The following is an 18090-nucleotide window of genomic DNA, read 5'->3' on the forward strand; positions in this document are numbered from 1 at the left end:
GGAATCCTCTCTTGGAGACAAGGCAAAAAAGGAAGGTGTATGCCCATTGGAAACAAGGTCAAGTGACAAGGGAAGAATTCAGAGATTTTACATTCCACTTTAGGGAGAAAATTCATGTGGCTAAAGCTCAATGGGAGTTGAAGTTGGCCAGAAATGGGGGGGGGACACACACACAATAAAAAGAGTTTTTTTCAAATATATTAATGGCAATAAGCAGTATAGAAATATCATCAGCCCATTACAGGACGAGGATGGTCACCTCACAAACAGGGACAGAGACAAGGCAGAGGTGTTTAACACTTTCTTTGCCTCTGTCTTCAACACAGATGACGGACCAAGAGGGACTCAGTGCCCTGAGCTGAAGGACCATGACTTTGAGAATGATCAAATCCCACTAGACCATGAAATTGTGCAGGATCACTGTTGAAGACATGATATATATCATGATGAAGATAGAGCAAGGAATGCAGCTGTAAATGCTGCAATTGGAATCTTCAGCTCCATCACTTAGAAGCTCTTAGGTTATCTCCATGAGCTGTTTGTTCTAGGAGCAACATGTCCATAACATTAATCTGGAGAGCAAGAAGAATGATAGTGCATACTTCTGCAAGTATCGGACACATCCTGCTAATATTGTAGGAAACAGCTCACCTCCCTCTCTTACGATTACCCATATTCTGGGATGTCTGTAACATGTCTCACATCCATGTCTGCCAGTCTCATGTGATGTGAAGCATCACACTGGTATGACAATGCCATGCAGTCCAGAAAGGATAAGAAAGATTTCACAGTGGGGATGTCCTAGTGGACTGAGAATGGTTACCTCTTGATGATCCCTTTTGTTAGCCAACAGTTCCAATATACCACCAAAGAGGACATATTCCATCTGAACTGAGTGTCCACTACCTCAACTGAAAAAAGAACACCCGATGTAGTGCAAAAAATGAATAGAAGAGACCTTTTAATAGTGGTTATCACTGACAATGAAATGGAAGTATTTTTTGTGGTTGAAAAGAAATATTTTTAAATTCATGAGGTATGAAACTATTCTTCTCTATAACAACTGACTGTCAGTAGATATAGCCCCCATCTTGAAGATAAAAACGAAGAATATTTAGATTTCTAGGAAGATAGTTACCAACCCCCTTTCCTATTCTCTATCAAAAAATATCTGCTTCTCATTTCTGTGCTATACAGTGAAAGGTTCTATAGATCTGGGTAACAACTGAGAGTCTCCTTCTCAGCAGCTGGTCTGGGAAGCCTGAAATCCAAGGTCATCAAGGGTAACACAGGACAAATCCAGCTGAGGCTTGATACTGAGAAAGGATGAGCATTTGGATGGAGTCTTGAGCATGTAGACATATATTTGGAGTGACAATACCAAACTGGACAGCTACCTGAAGAAGACTACAGTGAAGAAGGAACTTGCCCTGGTGGATAACACTGACAGTCCATCAAAGACAAGAAAATAAGCTGTTATTCACAGTACACACCAAGGGCTAATTGAGAAGCCTGGTGCCAGGGGAAATTTTGATCCTAAACAGAAGAATCCGCTCCACTGATAAGCCAGAAAAGATAGTGCCATCTGACAATCCTTTTTGATGCCAGAAGAAGAACTGGTGAGTTAGATGGGATCTCCAGTTCTTTCAGCATCAAATGGGGTGACTACAGTAGTTTCAAAACTGATGCTAAAGAAAGTAGAGTTATAGTATGAAAAATGATGGTGGATTAATTTTATTCAGAACTCATGCAAAGAGGTACTTTGGTATATAATGAAAATATAGAACATTTACAGTAATTTATCTGAGACCTCACAGATACCCTGCAACTAGAAATGGCTGGTTCAGTGCCAGAACGACACTGAAAGATTGGTCAGACTCATGGGGCACTAAGGGGGCATCAGCTCAGATAGTGAACAGATAGTGAAGGGGAGCAGGAACAACGATTTCTGGACTGTGATCCCTGGTGACCAGCCCAGAAGATGAGGCTTAGTTTGAAAACCTGGATTGGTGTTAAATACCAAGTGGCACATGCCAAACAAGTAATTTGTGACTCACAAAAGCTAAATAACCCAGGATTTAAAAAAGAACCATTTCTAATGGCTCCCTAAGGGAATCGTAGCATATCTGGAACATTATAAACATGGAGCCTCAAAGTCTGGAATGTAGTACAATGGCTAGTCATACAACCCTCTTAAAAACAAAATAAGAATATTACAACTTTTACAGTAGATGATAAGAAGCCAGCACAAACTGCACAAAGTGGAAAAATGACAGAGCAAGTAACCCCTGAGGAAGAAAGCACAGGACTGATAAAAAAGCCCAAAAAAGTTCCTCAGGACAGTACTGAAAAATGTGGATCAACTACATAGCATGAGAAATTTTCAACACCTACCCTCTCTGTCTCAAAAAGAAAAAATGAAAAAGGATCCTGTTTCATGTAGTCTTATTGTGAATGCAAGAGAGGGAAGTGGTGGAACAGACACCCGTGCCACCTCCCGCAGGAGATCTGTAAAAGGAAAATGTTGTCCAGTCCTAAGTAATAGAACAGGTGCAATTTCATAAGTGTATAGAGAGGCAGACTGCCACTTAGAGACAATTTAGTGGGCATGTCTCGAGGCTTAAGTGCTGGCCTGTTCAAACTCTGTCCTTTAAAACATTTGCTACGTGGGTGCTCAGAAACTTAATCTTGAAGCTCAGAGTAGTTTTAATGTGTCTCTGAAAGTGGATCTGAAAGAGCGCAGGATTCAGATGTATTCAGATTACTTTTTAGAGGGAAAGTAAATGTGTGTACTCCTTACATGTAATAAGGTGCCAAGATGAAGAAGGAAAGAGAACTGCAGGAAAACAATTGCTGCCTGGATCTCTTAAAAGAAAATGTCCTTTTCTACTTTTGATTGTAGTTGAATTCACATTCATCTGTGGTAAACTCTGGGTAAGGACTGGCAGAACAAAGCATGTTTTTCCCTAGGCCTAGTGCTAAAATCATAATAACTAGGAATATATGCATTTTTGAAACAACTATGACAATATAATTACTTTTTTAAACCATTTAATCAGATCTTAAATTACTAGATAATATCGATGGCTGTAAAAAGTAATTTGTCTTTCATTCTAATTAATGTTCTACTTAGTAAAGATGTTTCTATAATTCCTAATGTCTCAGCTATGTCTCAGGTCAGCTCATTGCTACACTCTGTTCAACTGAGGGTCTCCACACAGAAGTGGATGAACTTGTCAGAATCAAGGAAAAGAGATTCTGTGTTCTAGTGCACTCATGAGAGCCTAACTAGAGATTTCAGCTTTGATTTCTATTGCCAATAATTTGCCCAAAAGCAGAGCACAAACAGTATTTCCAGAACCAGCAATGCCTTAAGATAAATAACCATCTGCTTGGTGAGACATATGGTAAACTGCTAAATAATAACTTTTCTGAATTAATGGAAATTGCTTACCTCATCATAATAAGCTCTCAGATCAGCTCTTTTAGATCGTAAGTCCCAGAATACGACAGTCCCATTTTCATAGCCTATCAATAGCTGGAGGAGGGAAACAAACACAATTACAGTTTCTGATTCTAAAGGTATATATAAATATCAAATAATAGAAAAAGAAATGTCAAAGTGATATGCAAGATTGTAATTTGCACCACACATAATACCCTGCTTTCAAAGAATCTTTCAGTACAAATTTTGTATTACCAACAATTTAACATGTGATACGGAAAAAACCTCCAGCTTTATACAACTTTTTTTTTTTTACCCTGGAAGATTATGTGCCTGGACAGTCTTCACAGTTGCATATCTGCTGAAAAAATAAGTTTGCAGCATGTTCCTATCAGCTCTTACCTTCCTTGCCCCTTGTTGAAGAGGAAACATTTGACATGTAATCACTTAAATAACTTCAAAGAGTCACCAGATTAAACTCTCATTCAGCTGCTTATATTTCCGTAATTTATGCCTCTTATTTCTTAAGAACTTTTTGAAGAATTCCTCCTGAAGATACTAAATTGCTTGCTTTCCTAATAATCAAAAATAAATTAACTGATAGGCCAATTTTTACTTCTTCTAGGACTGGTATATCATATCATCCTGCACACCTCTGAAATACCAGCAAAGAAGATTTGAGGAAACATGAATAGGTAGAAAAACAATGCTCAGGAAAAAAATAAGAATGAACACAATCCTTCCTTCTTGTCTTCATTGAAAAGAACTGAAATACTGATCTGGCACTGCAGAGTACTCTTCTTTTGGACACAATTAATTTCAGATCTTATGTATGATATGAAATCTAGCCTATTTAGGTGTCCTGGATATTCTTTCCCATAGAGTCTGTCTTCCTAAGAATCTATCCAGGATATGAAGACTGGAAATGACCAAACTGACAGACTCACACATTTCTGCTATAGAATATTTCATACAACTGGCAGTGGTAACTGCAGTTGTTCATTGCCTATAAACTCACGTGTCACAGAGTTCAGGTAAGAAATTACAGTTTCTATGTTAAGAATTTGAGCAGAAGAACTACAAGATTATCTCTTAGTCAGTGGAAGTTTAACAGCATCTTTTCTATCACTCACTTTGGCTTGCATAAGTCATAAAAATGAAACTTGGCTGGGCTGCTACACAAACATCACTTTCTTTCCAAGTTAAGAATAACTGATACATCCTACTGCTACAGAAGAGTCTGAGAATACTCACAGTCCTACCAGATATGATTCTTTATATTGCCAGGAGAATATTCATTATGTGGAGATGTATTAGCTAATCTGGGAATGATTTATAGTTAATATATTTAATACCTGAATATGAACAATACCTGATTACTTAAGAATTATTCTACTGAAAAAATTTTAAACTGCCCTGGAGAAATTCCAGAATATTTAGCATTTTTCCTCTGGATGGTTCCATGTGGAATTTTTGTGGCAGTCAGAAAGCATGCAGCTAACTGGATAGCACTTGTGTCGGGATGCCATTTGGTATTCTGGGATAATGGGTTGACATTGAGAGAGCGAACAAAGGAGTGTCTTACTGCAGCTGCTTTCACTGTTGTTGTAGTGATCCCAGGTGGAAGTCATTGGTGCCCCCAGGAGTTAGGGCTCCACACAGCAGCTAACCTGGGTGGGTGCAGTCCTGTGCTGTGCCATGCTGTGCTGCACACAGCACTTGGCTCTCAGGCTGCACTGTGCTGCATGTACTCTTTGGCCACGCGGGAAACTCCACTGGCTAATTCTAAAGAAGCCTGTAGGCACATTCAGCTTGGTAAGGGCAATTACAGCACCTTTGTGCCTTTGCCTTTACCTTAATTTAAGGCTCATGTGGACACCCTTTTGCTCAACAGTAGAAATGGACAGAGGGGTGTTATTAAAAAAAAAATCTTTTGAGATCTCCAAATATCAAAATACTGGCAAGCTTCTTCACAGAGGGAACTTAGCACAGTGTCATGTGCTCTTACTACAGGTTCATCCAATGCTCCATGAGTTGGGGTTCCCACCATCATTTTTGTATTAACTCCAATAAACGGTATTTTAATCAATATATTACTAAATTTGAATGCCCTCCTTTCTGTCATCATAACAAGCACTTGCACCAGTGCATTACAGCTTGGTACCAAACCAGTCAAGTTCTGTTCATACCTACAAGTATTCTTTTCACCTCAGCTTTTGTACAAATATATTTAGAAAACTGAAGGAATAGAAAAACATTTAGTATGTGACTGTTTCTTAATAAGCCTTTCTCCCTGGTGAAGCAGGCTTGCCTGTTGATTTTTATCACTCTTTTTTGCAAAGATAGCGTGCTCCAGGTAATTACTAAAACATTAAATACTTTGTATCAGAGACCACATTTTACCTGATCTATTGCTGAAATGCTTAATGCACAACAGTACTGCAGAATTGCAAGACACAAAGTGTTGTGATTTCAGGGAACAAATTGAAAGGTAAACAGAATTTCTACATAGACAGGAATCTCTCTTTTTGTTCACATGGTAGCCATTCTGCTTTACTTCTAACACTGTGGTACAACACTGAAGTCACAATTCCAGCTGGGTGAACGTGGTAAGTCTCTTTGCCAGTATATTTATGGTGCTCTGGACTCTGACCTGTCTGAACCATAGGAAACTCAAACATTTGCACTCCTCTCAGTCATGGTGATCACCTGAGAGATCCCTAAGACAAGCTCGGTGTCTGTAACAGAGGTAAAAAGTAAAACATCCATCACTGCAGTTGGAAGGGAAAACAGATGGGGAAGAGAAATGCATGTAAAAAGATTCCAGAATGGAAAAAAACCCAAAGATTTCTCTTCAGCTTGTGTTTCCTGACACTTTGTTTAATTACTCATGCTTAATTAGGTTATGAAACATGCAGAAGGCTGGACAGGGTTTGGAGAGAGAAGATCTTCCTTGTCTAGTGGAGTTACTCCACATTTTGACTTAAATCTTTCTCCATGAAATGTTTTTGATGATGGTATTTCAAGATTTCTTTTCTACAATCAACTAATTGCATCCTGGTACATTCCAGCCCCTTCATTGTTCTGGTAACACAAAACAGCTGGGAGAAAAAAGCCCCAAACAAAGCAGCCTGCCAAATGCACACTGTATTTACATATTATTAGATCTCAGAACTCAGGCTCAGTGATATGAAGTTTAGTCCACCAGCTAATAGTTAATAACACTAAAACTTTTCCTATTAAGCTTTTTCCATTTGCTGGGAAACTTGCAGTTAATGTCTTTTCCTTTGTCAGCAAGAAAAATCATGTTTGATACAGATCTGCCACTTATAAACATCTGTGCACTTCAGTATGTTCTTAACGTACACTTATTCATTGATTTGGGAGGCACAGTTATATTTCATGGACTTAATCACTAGGTCCCCAAACTGTGTTCTTCAGTGACACATTAAATGCCCAAATTTTCTTTGATGTCTACCTTCCAAGGGCAGCTTGCTAGATTCATAAAAGAGACTGTCTCCAAAGTCTGCCTGGATAATGTGCCTGGAAGACACTCTGGAAAAATGTTGAATGGCAGAAGTCTTCTGCAATTACATTCACTCTTTTGACACAAAGAACCATCAATCACTGATATAACCTGGAACTTGAAGAAATTAAAAGAATTTTAATGAAAAAGGTTAAGATACCATCAGCACACAGACTTCCCTGGCTTTCAAAAAGAGGTTTTATGATTGTCCTATATTTGGAAAGGTTTCAATGTGTTTTAGGATGCAGAACCACTCAGTGCACATAGGAGACGTATTTCTTACTTCTGTGAAAGAGTACCAGATCTGTAACCAATTTTGTGATACCCCAGACAAGGATATACCACTGGATCCTTGTAGAGCACTTGTAGAATAGTACTCTTGTAGAGAACAAGAATATCTGTATTTTGAGTAATTATTATGACTAATTTGTACCTACTATTTAATTTCTGAAACATATCAAAAGAACATTTTTATCTGCTGCCTATCATGAAGTGATGTGGGAAGTCTGACTTCTGCCACCAACACCTCTTGGTGGTCTTTGGTTAACTTGGAGTTGAGGAGCTAAGCAGAGTATGTAGAACTGTCTTCAAATAGTTCTATTTTCTAAGAATAACTCTGCTAAATTAAAGAAAGATCTTCCTATCACAGTACCTTGTACTGAAATGGCTGAGAATACATACCCAGTAACAGTATGTATACTCAGTCACATATTCTCTCAGCCTAAGTAATTTTCTAATTGCAATATAGCCATCTCCTCAACTGCACATTGCTCTGTTTAACCTTACCTTTAAGAACTTTTTAAAAGCAAATCTCTTCAGTTACCCTCAAATTGATTTCTCTTGTATCAATTTTTCTGTGACCAATATACATTTTTAGCATGCACAACAGCATTTGGACAAAGTTTTATGGCTTCTACCCATTGGACATTTGAATAAGCACTTCATTGGCTTGTTTGGAGTCTGACTTGTTGGCTTCATTTGATATCCTTACAGTTTTTGTACTGAAAGAGACTATGAGCTGTTTCCATATTCTTCATACCAATTGTGATTTTCAAACCTGGAATCACAAGTGTGTCTTTTCCACAGGGAATTTTCCTGTCTCACTAAGTTCTCTCTCATATAAAACACCTTGTCCATCCACTGAATTTCTTTTAGAGCAATTATGTTCTTTTTAGATATAGAAGCACAAGTATTATGCTCAGTATTCAGCAGGAAGGTCAACCATCCATTTCGTTATTAGCCCTGTTTTGTTCTCTGTTCTTCTCCAGATAATGCCTAATTTTCATTTTTTAATTGTTCACTACTGAGCATTTTCACTGAACTATCAATTGTCACTCAAAGCTCTTGATACCAAACAGTAATCATCAACTCAGACCCATTGTTTTATACGTAAAGTCTTAACTATTTCCCCCTACACACATCACTTACCATTTACACTGAATACTTACAAATTACAGTATTTAATCTGCCACTTTACTGCTGAGTTTCTCAGACTCCTAACGTCCAGCACACTTGATCACATCACTGCTTATTCTCTTTTCTAGGCTGTTTATGACTATGTTGAACAGCAAAAGTCTCAGAAGCTGTTTGGTTTTTTTCTACTTTTCCTCATTCTGAATAATATTTGTTTTATTCTTCATTCTTTCAACCAAAGTTTAATGAGACTTAGTTGAAAACTTTAATTTTTTTTCTCTACTGTTGGATTTTTTGATCTAGAGCTATGTCTTTTGATTCAAAGCTTGGATCTTCTCTTATATCTGTGTGTACCTTCTCCTGATATCTTCCTGTAAACATCAAACACTATAAATTCTACAGCCTGCAAATTTGCAAGTATTTTCTTAGCACCATTTTTTTCTTTCCTTCACTCTCAATCTATCAATGATATACAGAGCTGCACTGGGATGGTTTCAGTATAGCTTACATTTTCTACTCTTTCTTCCCAGAAATTTTCAATGTTTGTTTTTCATAGGCATCCATCTGATTTTGCTGTGGCTGTTGGTATCTTAGGACTTCATCAGTGCCCAGATGGCTCCTCTTTGCCCTCTGAGCAACAAGCATTTGTATTTCCAAGTCAGTTCTCCTCTAACTCCCTTTCCTGGGTCTTTTTCATCCTCTCTCTTTCTGCTGAAAAATATTTTTAGGTTTCTGTTTGGACACAAGTGCATGACATTCCTGTAAGAGATGTTCACTAACAAGATTATTTTTAGTTTTCATATGTTTTTTCCCCCTGTGCTGTGTGCTTTAGGTACCCAGGTCATCAGCAGCTTCTGTTGTGGCCAGCAAACAAGAATGATGCCTCATAAATAAACCTTTACTTTTATCAAGTATTTTGCCATTGGTAGTTAAATAGAATTTCTTGATGGCTTCTTGTTTGAGGCTAACACACCACAGTTCATTGTGTTTAATTACTTTATTTGATAGTATTCTAAATTGCTTGATCTATTATGATTCTTCTAAACTGCTTAGAGATCCCATATAAGTTGTTGAGGGACTAGTTCCCAGGCACACCATTTGTATATAGTTCACCTTGCAATGTGGGTAAGTCCAAGGACAAATAATGCAAATTAAAATCAGGTGTAGTCTTCAGTGATTGTCTAATTACCCATAAATTCAGCATAGTATCCCCCATACCAGTACCAGAAATTCAAACTGCTGCTGGTTTCTAACAACCATCAGCTGTTATGTGAGTTATCTTATACTGTCAAATAGATACACCATTTTGAAGATGCACCACTTCATAAATACACACAAAAATGCAATTGTTAAAAATTACCAAAACCAATGAGAGAGTTAAATACCCTTTTCCACACAGGCAAAACATTAAAAAAACCCAGTAGCTCTAATAAAACTAGTATTCTGTCAACCATATTTCAATTTTGAAAAGCTGCCACACAAATAAAGCCAACTCTGACTTTGCTTTCTGATGGTATCAGCCACAACCCTGATGCTCTATATGTTTTGTTTCCAGTTGTGGACATCTCTGTGTGAACAGAGTTGAGAATAGCAAACAGCAGCAAGTTCCAGACGTGGATTACTATTGTTAATATTCTCGTAAAAGACTTGCTATCTTAGGAATACTTACTAAAATGCCTTCATAATAGCATGTTTATCCAAGTACTGAGGTCATGATACAGGTTTTAGTCAGTTCTTACTTATATAAAGTCAAGTTTATTTAATCAGGAACAATTTGGATGGCTATATGTTTCAAAGTACAGTATGTTGTCTGTATCACACATTTTTGCTCATCAAAATACTCACTTTTCCCTCATCTCTTGGACTGTCACTTAAATGTACAACTGGACCAGGGTGAGTCTTTGTGGATCTGCAAGACAAAAAGCAGTTAAAATCTGTGATTTTTGGGTTTTTTTGAATGAAGACCTAAATGCTTACCTTAATTTTTAGGTGTGTTAGCATCTACCTCCAACAGTACAAAAGTAATTGTAAAAAGCCCAACAGGAGAAGGTAAAGTTACTGATATCTTTCCATGTTCTTCTATATTTTCTTTTTCCCATTATAGACAAAGATTCTCCTTTGTTAATGAATCCTTTCTTCTATTTATTTTTAATCGCACTATTCCTCCTATTACAGTAATTTCCCTTCTCTCATTCTTGAGACTTTTTTGCCTTTTCTATTCTCTACTCCCTCTCCTTCTGACCCTCCCTCCTCATTTGCTCAGTTTCAAGGCTAATCTGTCAAGGATGTGCAAAGTCTTCACCAGATTCATTTTAAATACTTACAACACAACTCACCAAGTTCCAACCTCATTAATGACAGGGCTTCAGTCACCTCACCTACACTGCTCTGCCAGGAAGCTTTTCAGCATTACTGCAGCAGGATTTCAGACATGGAGATGCTGCCTTTGTCTGATCTGTAAAACCTCATCACAGCTTTGGAACAACTAATACAGTTACAGCCACAAAGCACATTCAGTGTGGCTCCTCAGCCACAAGACCCATTCCATAAGTCTTGGTGAGGCTGTACAAAGTCATTCTTCTTGCCACCCCTTCTCTTTTTGTGACATGTGCCAACAAGTTGTCTGCAACTTAGTACAGGGACTGCTACTGAAATTATTAATGTCCAGCACCTGAGAGGATATGCAAATCATAGGAAACTGAATGGACAGATGAAGATTTTTCAAATGTTATCTTTTCTGACCAGACCTTTAGGCCTTGACAGTCATATAGAGCAAAAGACAAGTCCACACTGAATGCCTGCACAGAACAGGACCTTTGTTCCACCTATGTTTTGGGCTCAGAGCACAGGTGCCTTGGAGTTCAGTTTAGGATTTAGACTTGCATGGCTGGTCTTGGTTCACCAAAGGTCACCAGGAAAAAATATATGGCAGAGACTGGCAGAGCCATAAAGTGAAGCATTTATCTGGAAGCCATTAACAAAACTACCTAGGCTCCTAGTCTTTAAGCAGTCTGCAAGAGAACTAAAGAAACAAACCAAAACAAGCTTCTCCAGCCAAACTCAAAGGATTTTCTTAAATTAATGGTCTCTTCTTCTGTCTCAAATACTGCACTATAGCAAAACTGGCCTCTGTTTTATCAGGTCAGACTCCAAATCAAGACTGAGAGTGATATGCAATATTTCCCAGGCAACTCATACACTAAAAGAGTGGACTGACTCGTAGCCTCATAGATTACTCCCTCCCAAAACAGTATGTTCCAACACTTTTAAAGCACACACACACATTCCTCTGGCCTTTATATTTTACTCACATAATGTTTCAAATATATTTGCAATTTCATTATGCACCAAAGCTGGGCCAAAGCAGAGTGGCAAAGAGCTTCTCTGATATTTATCTCTGAGCTAAGAACAATGAACTATTACTCCAGACATCCTGGACATGCAGCATGTTACTTTCCTACATGAGGTCTCCATGAGCAAGACTTCTGCAAGGGCATTTTGCAACACGTTCCATCAAGACAGATGAGCAGGAAAGCAGTGGACAGACGGTTTATACAGTAATGTTCTATACAGACTGTCTTTAATGGTGCCAGCAGCAAGTACCCATTTGGTCCGAGACATGGCACACAATAATTTTTGCAGAGATGCAGGTAGCAGGAGATCTGGCTGTCATCCTACCTAAGCCAGCTCATCAGAGAGGACCCTTCTGGTTTAGCTTCTGTTTCTGAATAACCTGTACCTAAATAGAAAATAATTTGCACAACAGCAGACTTTGGAGCAGGCAGAGTAGGTAGGCAGAGATGGCGAACTGAGGGCTGAGATAAGGTTATTTGCAAGCAGTTCTTAGACCCACACATGTCTTGTACATCTGTCCTGAGGGAGTGGGTATGATAATTTGGGACATTCTAGGCTGCTTTGAACTTTGTTTCTGCCTAGGTTCACTTATTTGAACTGGTCAGAATATGCTGATGGAAAGAACTAGATCTCTTTGAGGTACACACTGCCTATAGCATGATAGGCAAAGGAGGAAGGATAAGAGTAAGAGGAAAGAACATGAAGAGAAGAGGTAGAAGAAGAAGTCTCACTTTTTTAGCCAGATAACAACCACTGACAGATGATAGAAGAAAGAGCAGAGACAAGCAAACATCAGGTATGACTAAGCTGGCAGCAGAGAAGATGATAGCAGAAGCACACTCAGGCTGACAAGGCACAGTGGTTTGGGCAGTTTTCCCAGCCCATTGAACCAACCAGTATGCAGGGCGGACTGCTTGGCCATTCCAGTGTTGGCACTTGACCAGAAACATTGGCAAATGGAGATCAAATGGAGGGAGAAAGGAAAAGAGCATTCTGGTGTTCTAAGGTAAAGGTTCATCCCACCTAGTCAGGTCTTTGTACCTACTCATTTTAAAAGTCAGGAACAATTTATATAAATCTGTTCAACCACAGTTTTAAGATACATATGATATTACTTACCAAATAATGTATTAATTTATCTTTGGGTAGAAGCAACCTCCTACATGAGCAGCAGCCTTCTCTTTAGTTTACTCACGGTCATACAAACTAGTTGTTCCTCTGCAAATGGTATAAAACTGTCGTTTTGTACCAGTTTTATTTATATCTTACATGATTTCATGGGTGCAGCCTCAGATTTCCATGCTAAAACCTCAGCTAAATGGGGTAGCCCATACATTTTTCTACCTCCCCCATTTTATTAGGCACTTTTATTAGGCACTTTTTGTTTCTGTTAGGAATATTAAAATTTAATTATTATTTACCTAGCTATTTATTTAATTTTGTTGAATAAGGACTTCATATACACCATCAGCAAAGCTGATACCGAATATAGCAGTCTGTGCACTAAATACATGATATTTTATTTTTTCCTCATTCTCTTTCCTCTATGTTTGATAAAAGTGCTCTCTTAGTATTTATACTATCTCACTTCTTTGTATTTTAATAATTTAGTTGTTTTGTATTATACCTGACTTGGTCTGGCTTCTTCCTTTTTCTTCCACTTCTATTAGACTTAAGACCATCAGGTATGTCACTCTATCAAAAGACTCAACAAACCTCTGTTTAGCTTTGACACATACACCATTGGTCTGTGGTTCCACTCTTGCTATGTCAAATATTGGATGTAGGTGTCAAAGTGTTGGCAGTGGGGAGTTGCAGAGGTGCTCTCTGTGAGGATGGGGCAGGGCTGTCTTGTTCTGTACACAGTCAGCTCCTTTTGGCTCCAACAGACCCATGATAGGACACAGCTGAGTCTTTTGGCCAAGATGGTAGTGCCTCCCAGGAGACAAATTTAAGAAAGGGCAAAAAGTTCTGCTCAGACATTGAGTGCAAAAGAGTGACAAACAGCCCTGTGAGCAGTAAGGTCAGTGAAAGAGGAGGGAAGGAGGTGCTCCATGCCCCAAGGCAGAGATTCCCCTGCAGCCTGTGGAAGACCCTACACTGGAGCAGGTGGATATTTCCTGAGGAAACTGCAGCTTGGGGAAGGACCCATGATGGAGCAAGAGAAAGTGTGAGGACGAAGGAGTAGCAGAGAAGAGTTGTAATAGGTCTACCAAAATCCTCCATTCCCCATCCCCCTGCACTACTCAGGAGGGAGGAGGCAGAGAAGTTTGGTATGAAGGAGGAGAGTTGAGCCTGGAAAAAATGACAGCCAGGGAGGAAGATGTTTTAGTATTTGTCTTTGTTTCTTGCCATTCTATTTTAAGTGGCAATAAATTACATTAATTTTCTACAAGTTGGGTCTGGTTTGCCCATGGACAGTAACTGGTAAGTGATCTTCCTGTCTTTACCCTGACTCACGAACTTTTCCATCTTATTTTTCTTTCCCAGTCTTGTTGATGATGGGGAGTGAGAGAGAAGAATCATAGAATCCACTGGGTTGGAAAAGACCTCTAAGATCATCAAGTCCAACCCTTGGTCCAACTCCAGTCCCTTTACCAGATCATGGCACTCAGTGCCATGGCCAATCTCAGTTTAGAAATCTCCAGGGATGGTGAGAGGTTCTCACAACCAGCCAGGGTTCACTCACCATAACTTCCTTGATTTCTTAACAGAGGCCAGATTTGTTTATACACAGGTAAGAGGAAGTAGAAAGTCTGTTAAGTTTGGCAGTCAAAACATTAACTCTGTCAGGAAATGAGAAAGGATCTTTTCCAAGTAGTTGTATGTACTAAAACTAATTTCACATGTGCCATCACAGATCAGATCACTCACAGGTGACAACAGATGTTCCTAAAACTTTTTGGAAGTGTAGAGCATACTCCCTGGCAGTCCTCCTGCACTGCCTTTCTGGGACTCCAAGAAATATTCATTTTTTATATACATAGCAAGTACAGTATTTGCATCAAAACAGATTCCTCTTTGGACTCTGCAACAAGGAATATTCACAAGATGCAGCACAAAGTTTGGTGTTTGCTTTCGGGATGAACATGCACAGTCCCATCTTGGAAGAGATGTTTGTGAGAGGATATTCCGATACAAAGTAACACAAGTCTGGATGGGGCAAGGAAGAAAACTGGGAAGGAACCAATTGCAACTTCCTCCACTCTACATGACCTTTTGATTGTTGCTCTGAACCTGCCTTATGGCTGGGTACAGAGAGAGTGACATGATAAATCTTCTCTGGTTTGCTTCTCCTGAAGTGATGTTGTCTCCTTCTTAGTACAGGACTGTGGCTAGGAACCCAAACCCAGTCCTTGGTGCCACACTACGCCCAGAAATAGTTTGCAAAAGACAGATCAGTGCCTTACTTCTTGCCTCTTCTTGTCTCCTCAAGGAAGGTATTATAAACAAAAATAACAGCAGTATCTTTTGGGTCCCTAGAAAAGTGTTGCTTGTAAAAGGAGTGCCAGGCATTAGGCTCTATGGCCAATTTCTCCTGAGGATAGACTGCATTACAAGCAGGATTAAATGAAACAATTATTTAGTTAACTGTATTATATCAATAGTATTAGTTCATAGAACTCATGAAACACTATCAGAGCTGCAGATACAGTAATTACTACTTTCATACAGTAAATTATGCTGCATGAGGAAATGTCTTCACACAAAAACCATTTTGCCTCATTTTAATATACATAAAATGTTGTTTCCACTCACTGCTATTACAGTTAAGTTGTCAAGGAGACTGGAGAGTTGTACACTGTCATTGTGGAATGGCCTACAAAGTTAAAAAACACTGTTGAATTATATTAAATGCAAAAGCAGAGGTCCAACAGCACCTGGAAAGGACAAGAAGGTGCTGGAAAACCAATCACATTTGAAGCTATCCTGAATTAAGCACACTACTGTTGATGCCAGATACCTGTGTATAGGGACTCCTTCAACTTGGCTTTGGGAGAGCTACATAAAAATGAACTGGATCCTATCCCTTGAGAAAGAGGAAAATACAGAAGAATCAGTTGGTGAAAATAAGGCATAAGTTAAATAGCTGAGCAGAGTTTTTCATCCCTAAATGGCAGCTGGGGTACTGAGTAGATGAGAATGACAGAGAAAATAAAAGCTCTGAAAAGATATAAAGAGGATAAAACACCAAGCCAAGTCCATACACAGGAGAAAGAATAAAAGGTCAAGTCCAAAAAATATTAGCAATGATTTGCTGCAAAAAATTCCTGAAATAAAAGCTACTTTCAACTGAGCAAGAAGAAAGTATGAGTTAATGATACAAAAGTTTGCAACATTTCAGTGCCTTCATTGACCTTTAAGTCCACAGAAATAGACTGTGGAATTGAAAAATGAAACAAAAGGTTCCCATGACAGCTGTACAGAACCAGAAGTTTGCTAAGAAGCTGCTGATACTTTGAGCTGTTTTGCACTTCATCAGAAGTTATTCCTGACAGCAACAGGTATTCATTTATTTGGTGCATGTTTGTTTTGGAAGATGACAGAGTGGGTATGCTGTAAGACTTGACTCTTACTCAGAAGAACAGGACTGAAATTAAGAAGCCATTCCCTATAAAACAGTCTTCAAAACACTTGTAAGGATGGAAACTTTTATTTAAACGATTTATTCTAAAATTGGAAAGCTCAAAAAGAAGTCTTCAGCAATGTTATAATCTGGAGCCAGCAAAATGTGGAAAATACATAGGTGATGTATTGTTTAATCACCCTGGAAGGTTTTATGCACTCTAAGAATCAAGTGACTTAAAAACTGTTGTAAGAACTTCAAATACCAAGACAATCTTTAAAGCAGGTAAAAGTAATCTATGACAAAGTAGAATTAAATCAAATCAATTTTCCCTTTGAAAAAAAAAGTAGCCTGCACAATTATAGAAGTATTTTATAATTTCTGAAAGATTGAAAATCTGGTGTTAGGAAGTGATAGAGGAGTTAGGAGGGAGAAAAAAAACCATCTTTATTAGGCATTGTTATGGAGTTGAAGTTGACTAAATGTGACAGGGCTGAGAAAAATATATGCGTAAGCACATACTTCTGCAGTGTCAGTAGCGAGACATCTCCCACAGCTGTGCTTGCCAGAAGGGTGCAGTGCACCAGGGAATTGAAGACCTTCTTTTCATTGGCAGAGCCACAGCGAAATTTAAAATAATGAGTAAATTAGGTACATCATTCCCATATTATGGGTCAAAGCTGGGAATTGAAGTAAGCAAGAATCAGTTCAACCTCAAGATGCAACTCTTGAGTCTTAGACAGACTTTCTAAAGCATCCAGAAGGATGCCTTGTAACTTGTACTTTCTTTATGTTAAAAACTGTGTCCATTTGGGTCTGCACATAGAGCGGGCAGCAGATTCTTCTGCACTGTTACTCCTCCTGTGTGCTGCTTTTCTTCACTGGTCTGGAACTGCTGGCTCTGAGTCACCAGTGTAGGACATGGAGATGGACAAGAAATGAAATACCAAGCTATGGTTCTGTCATAACTGAGTTCCAATTTGCTCAATTCTTTGATATTTCAAATCCCATAAATTTTGGCAAGTTTCAGTTTTTCATTCATTAGATTGTGGGGTGTTCTAACACTGGAATCTTACTGGGGGCTTTTAGTGCCTGCTTTTCATTTTTGAAGTTCGGTGGCCTCATATGAAGATCTTTTCCTTTCCAACTCCAGATGACCTTCTAAAATGTATGATCCTGCTGTGAAAATCAATCTCATTGTAGTTGGAGTAAATTGGGACATGCTGGGCTCATTGAATATTTTTCTCTTCCAGGTCTGTTTCCAAACATTCACTTATTAGAGAGTAGAAAACCAAACAGCCTCATGAGCCTCAAACACATCTGGGCAAAGGACTAGTTCTGCTACATGACAGAGAAGTGACAAGTGAAAAAGTATTGAGTTGTTCCTTCTTAGCTGAAAAGATGCTTCAGTGTGGTCTGAAGTAGCAATAATGCATGAGATGATACAAATGACTGAGACAGGAATTGGTACTGATGCCTTAAAAGTCTGTAAAAAAGACTGCAAGCCAAATTTTTAGTAGGAGATAAGATAAAGGGTAGTTGCTTTAATGAGCACCCAGGCTCACCAAGGAATACATCGACGCACACGGGCAAGCTTTAATTTCCATGGCTTTTAGAATATGATCCATCCAATCATCACTTTACACATTTCCAGTTCCACCTCTGTCCCGCCCCAGTCCCACCGCCCTAGGAATTGGGCCTGGGGTCAATGAGACCCCCTTTTCATCAGTCCTCCTCTTCTTCAGCACACAAAGGACTCTTGGAGGGTTTCCAGTGTTCTGGGTT

At 38.8% G+C, this 18090-nt stretch overlaps 1 protein-coding gene across 5 annotated transcripts in view; it reads right to left on the bottom strand.

The window, feature by feature from the left end:
* The window catches only part of STXBP5L (syntaxin binding protein 5L), a 207439-nt gene that overhangs the window by 83928 nt on the left and 105421 nt on the right, over positions 1 to 18090 (bottom strand). For all 5 annotated transcript variants that reach the window (XM_071559888.1, XM_071559870.1, XM_071559861.1 and 2 more), the window contains exons 6-7: positions 10230 to 10293; positions 3455 to 3538 (exon numbers count right to left, since the gene is read on the bottom strand). In XM_071559888.1, coding sequence (XP_071415989.1) covers positions 3455 to 3538; positions 10230 to 10293 — 148 coding nt within the window. The remainder of the gene's footprint in view (positions 1 to 3454; positions 3539 to 10229; positions 10294 to 18090) is intronic.

The sequence above is a fragment of the Pithys albifrons genome, chromosome 1 (assembly GCF_047495875.1).
Source record: "Pithys albifrons albifrons isolate INPA30051 chromosome 1, PitAlb_v1, whole genome shotgun sequence".
Classification (NCBI taxonomy): domain Eukaryota; kingdom Metazoa; phylum Chordata; class Aves; order Passeriformes; family Thamnophilidae; genus Pithys; species Pithys albifrons.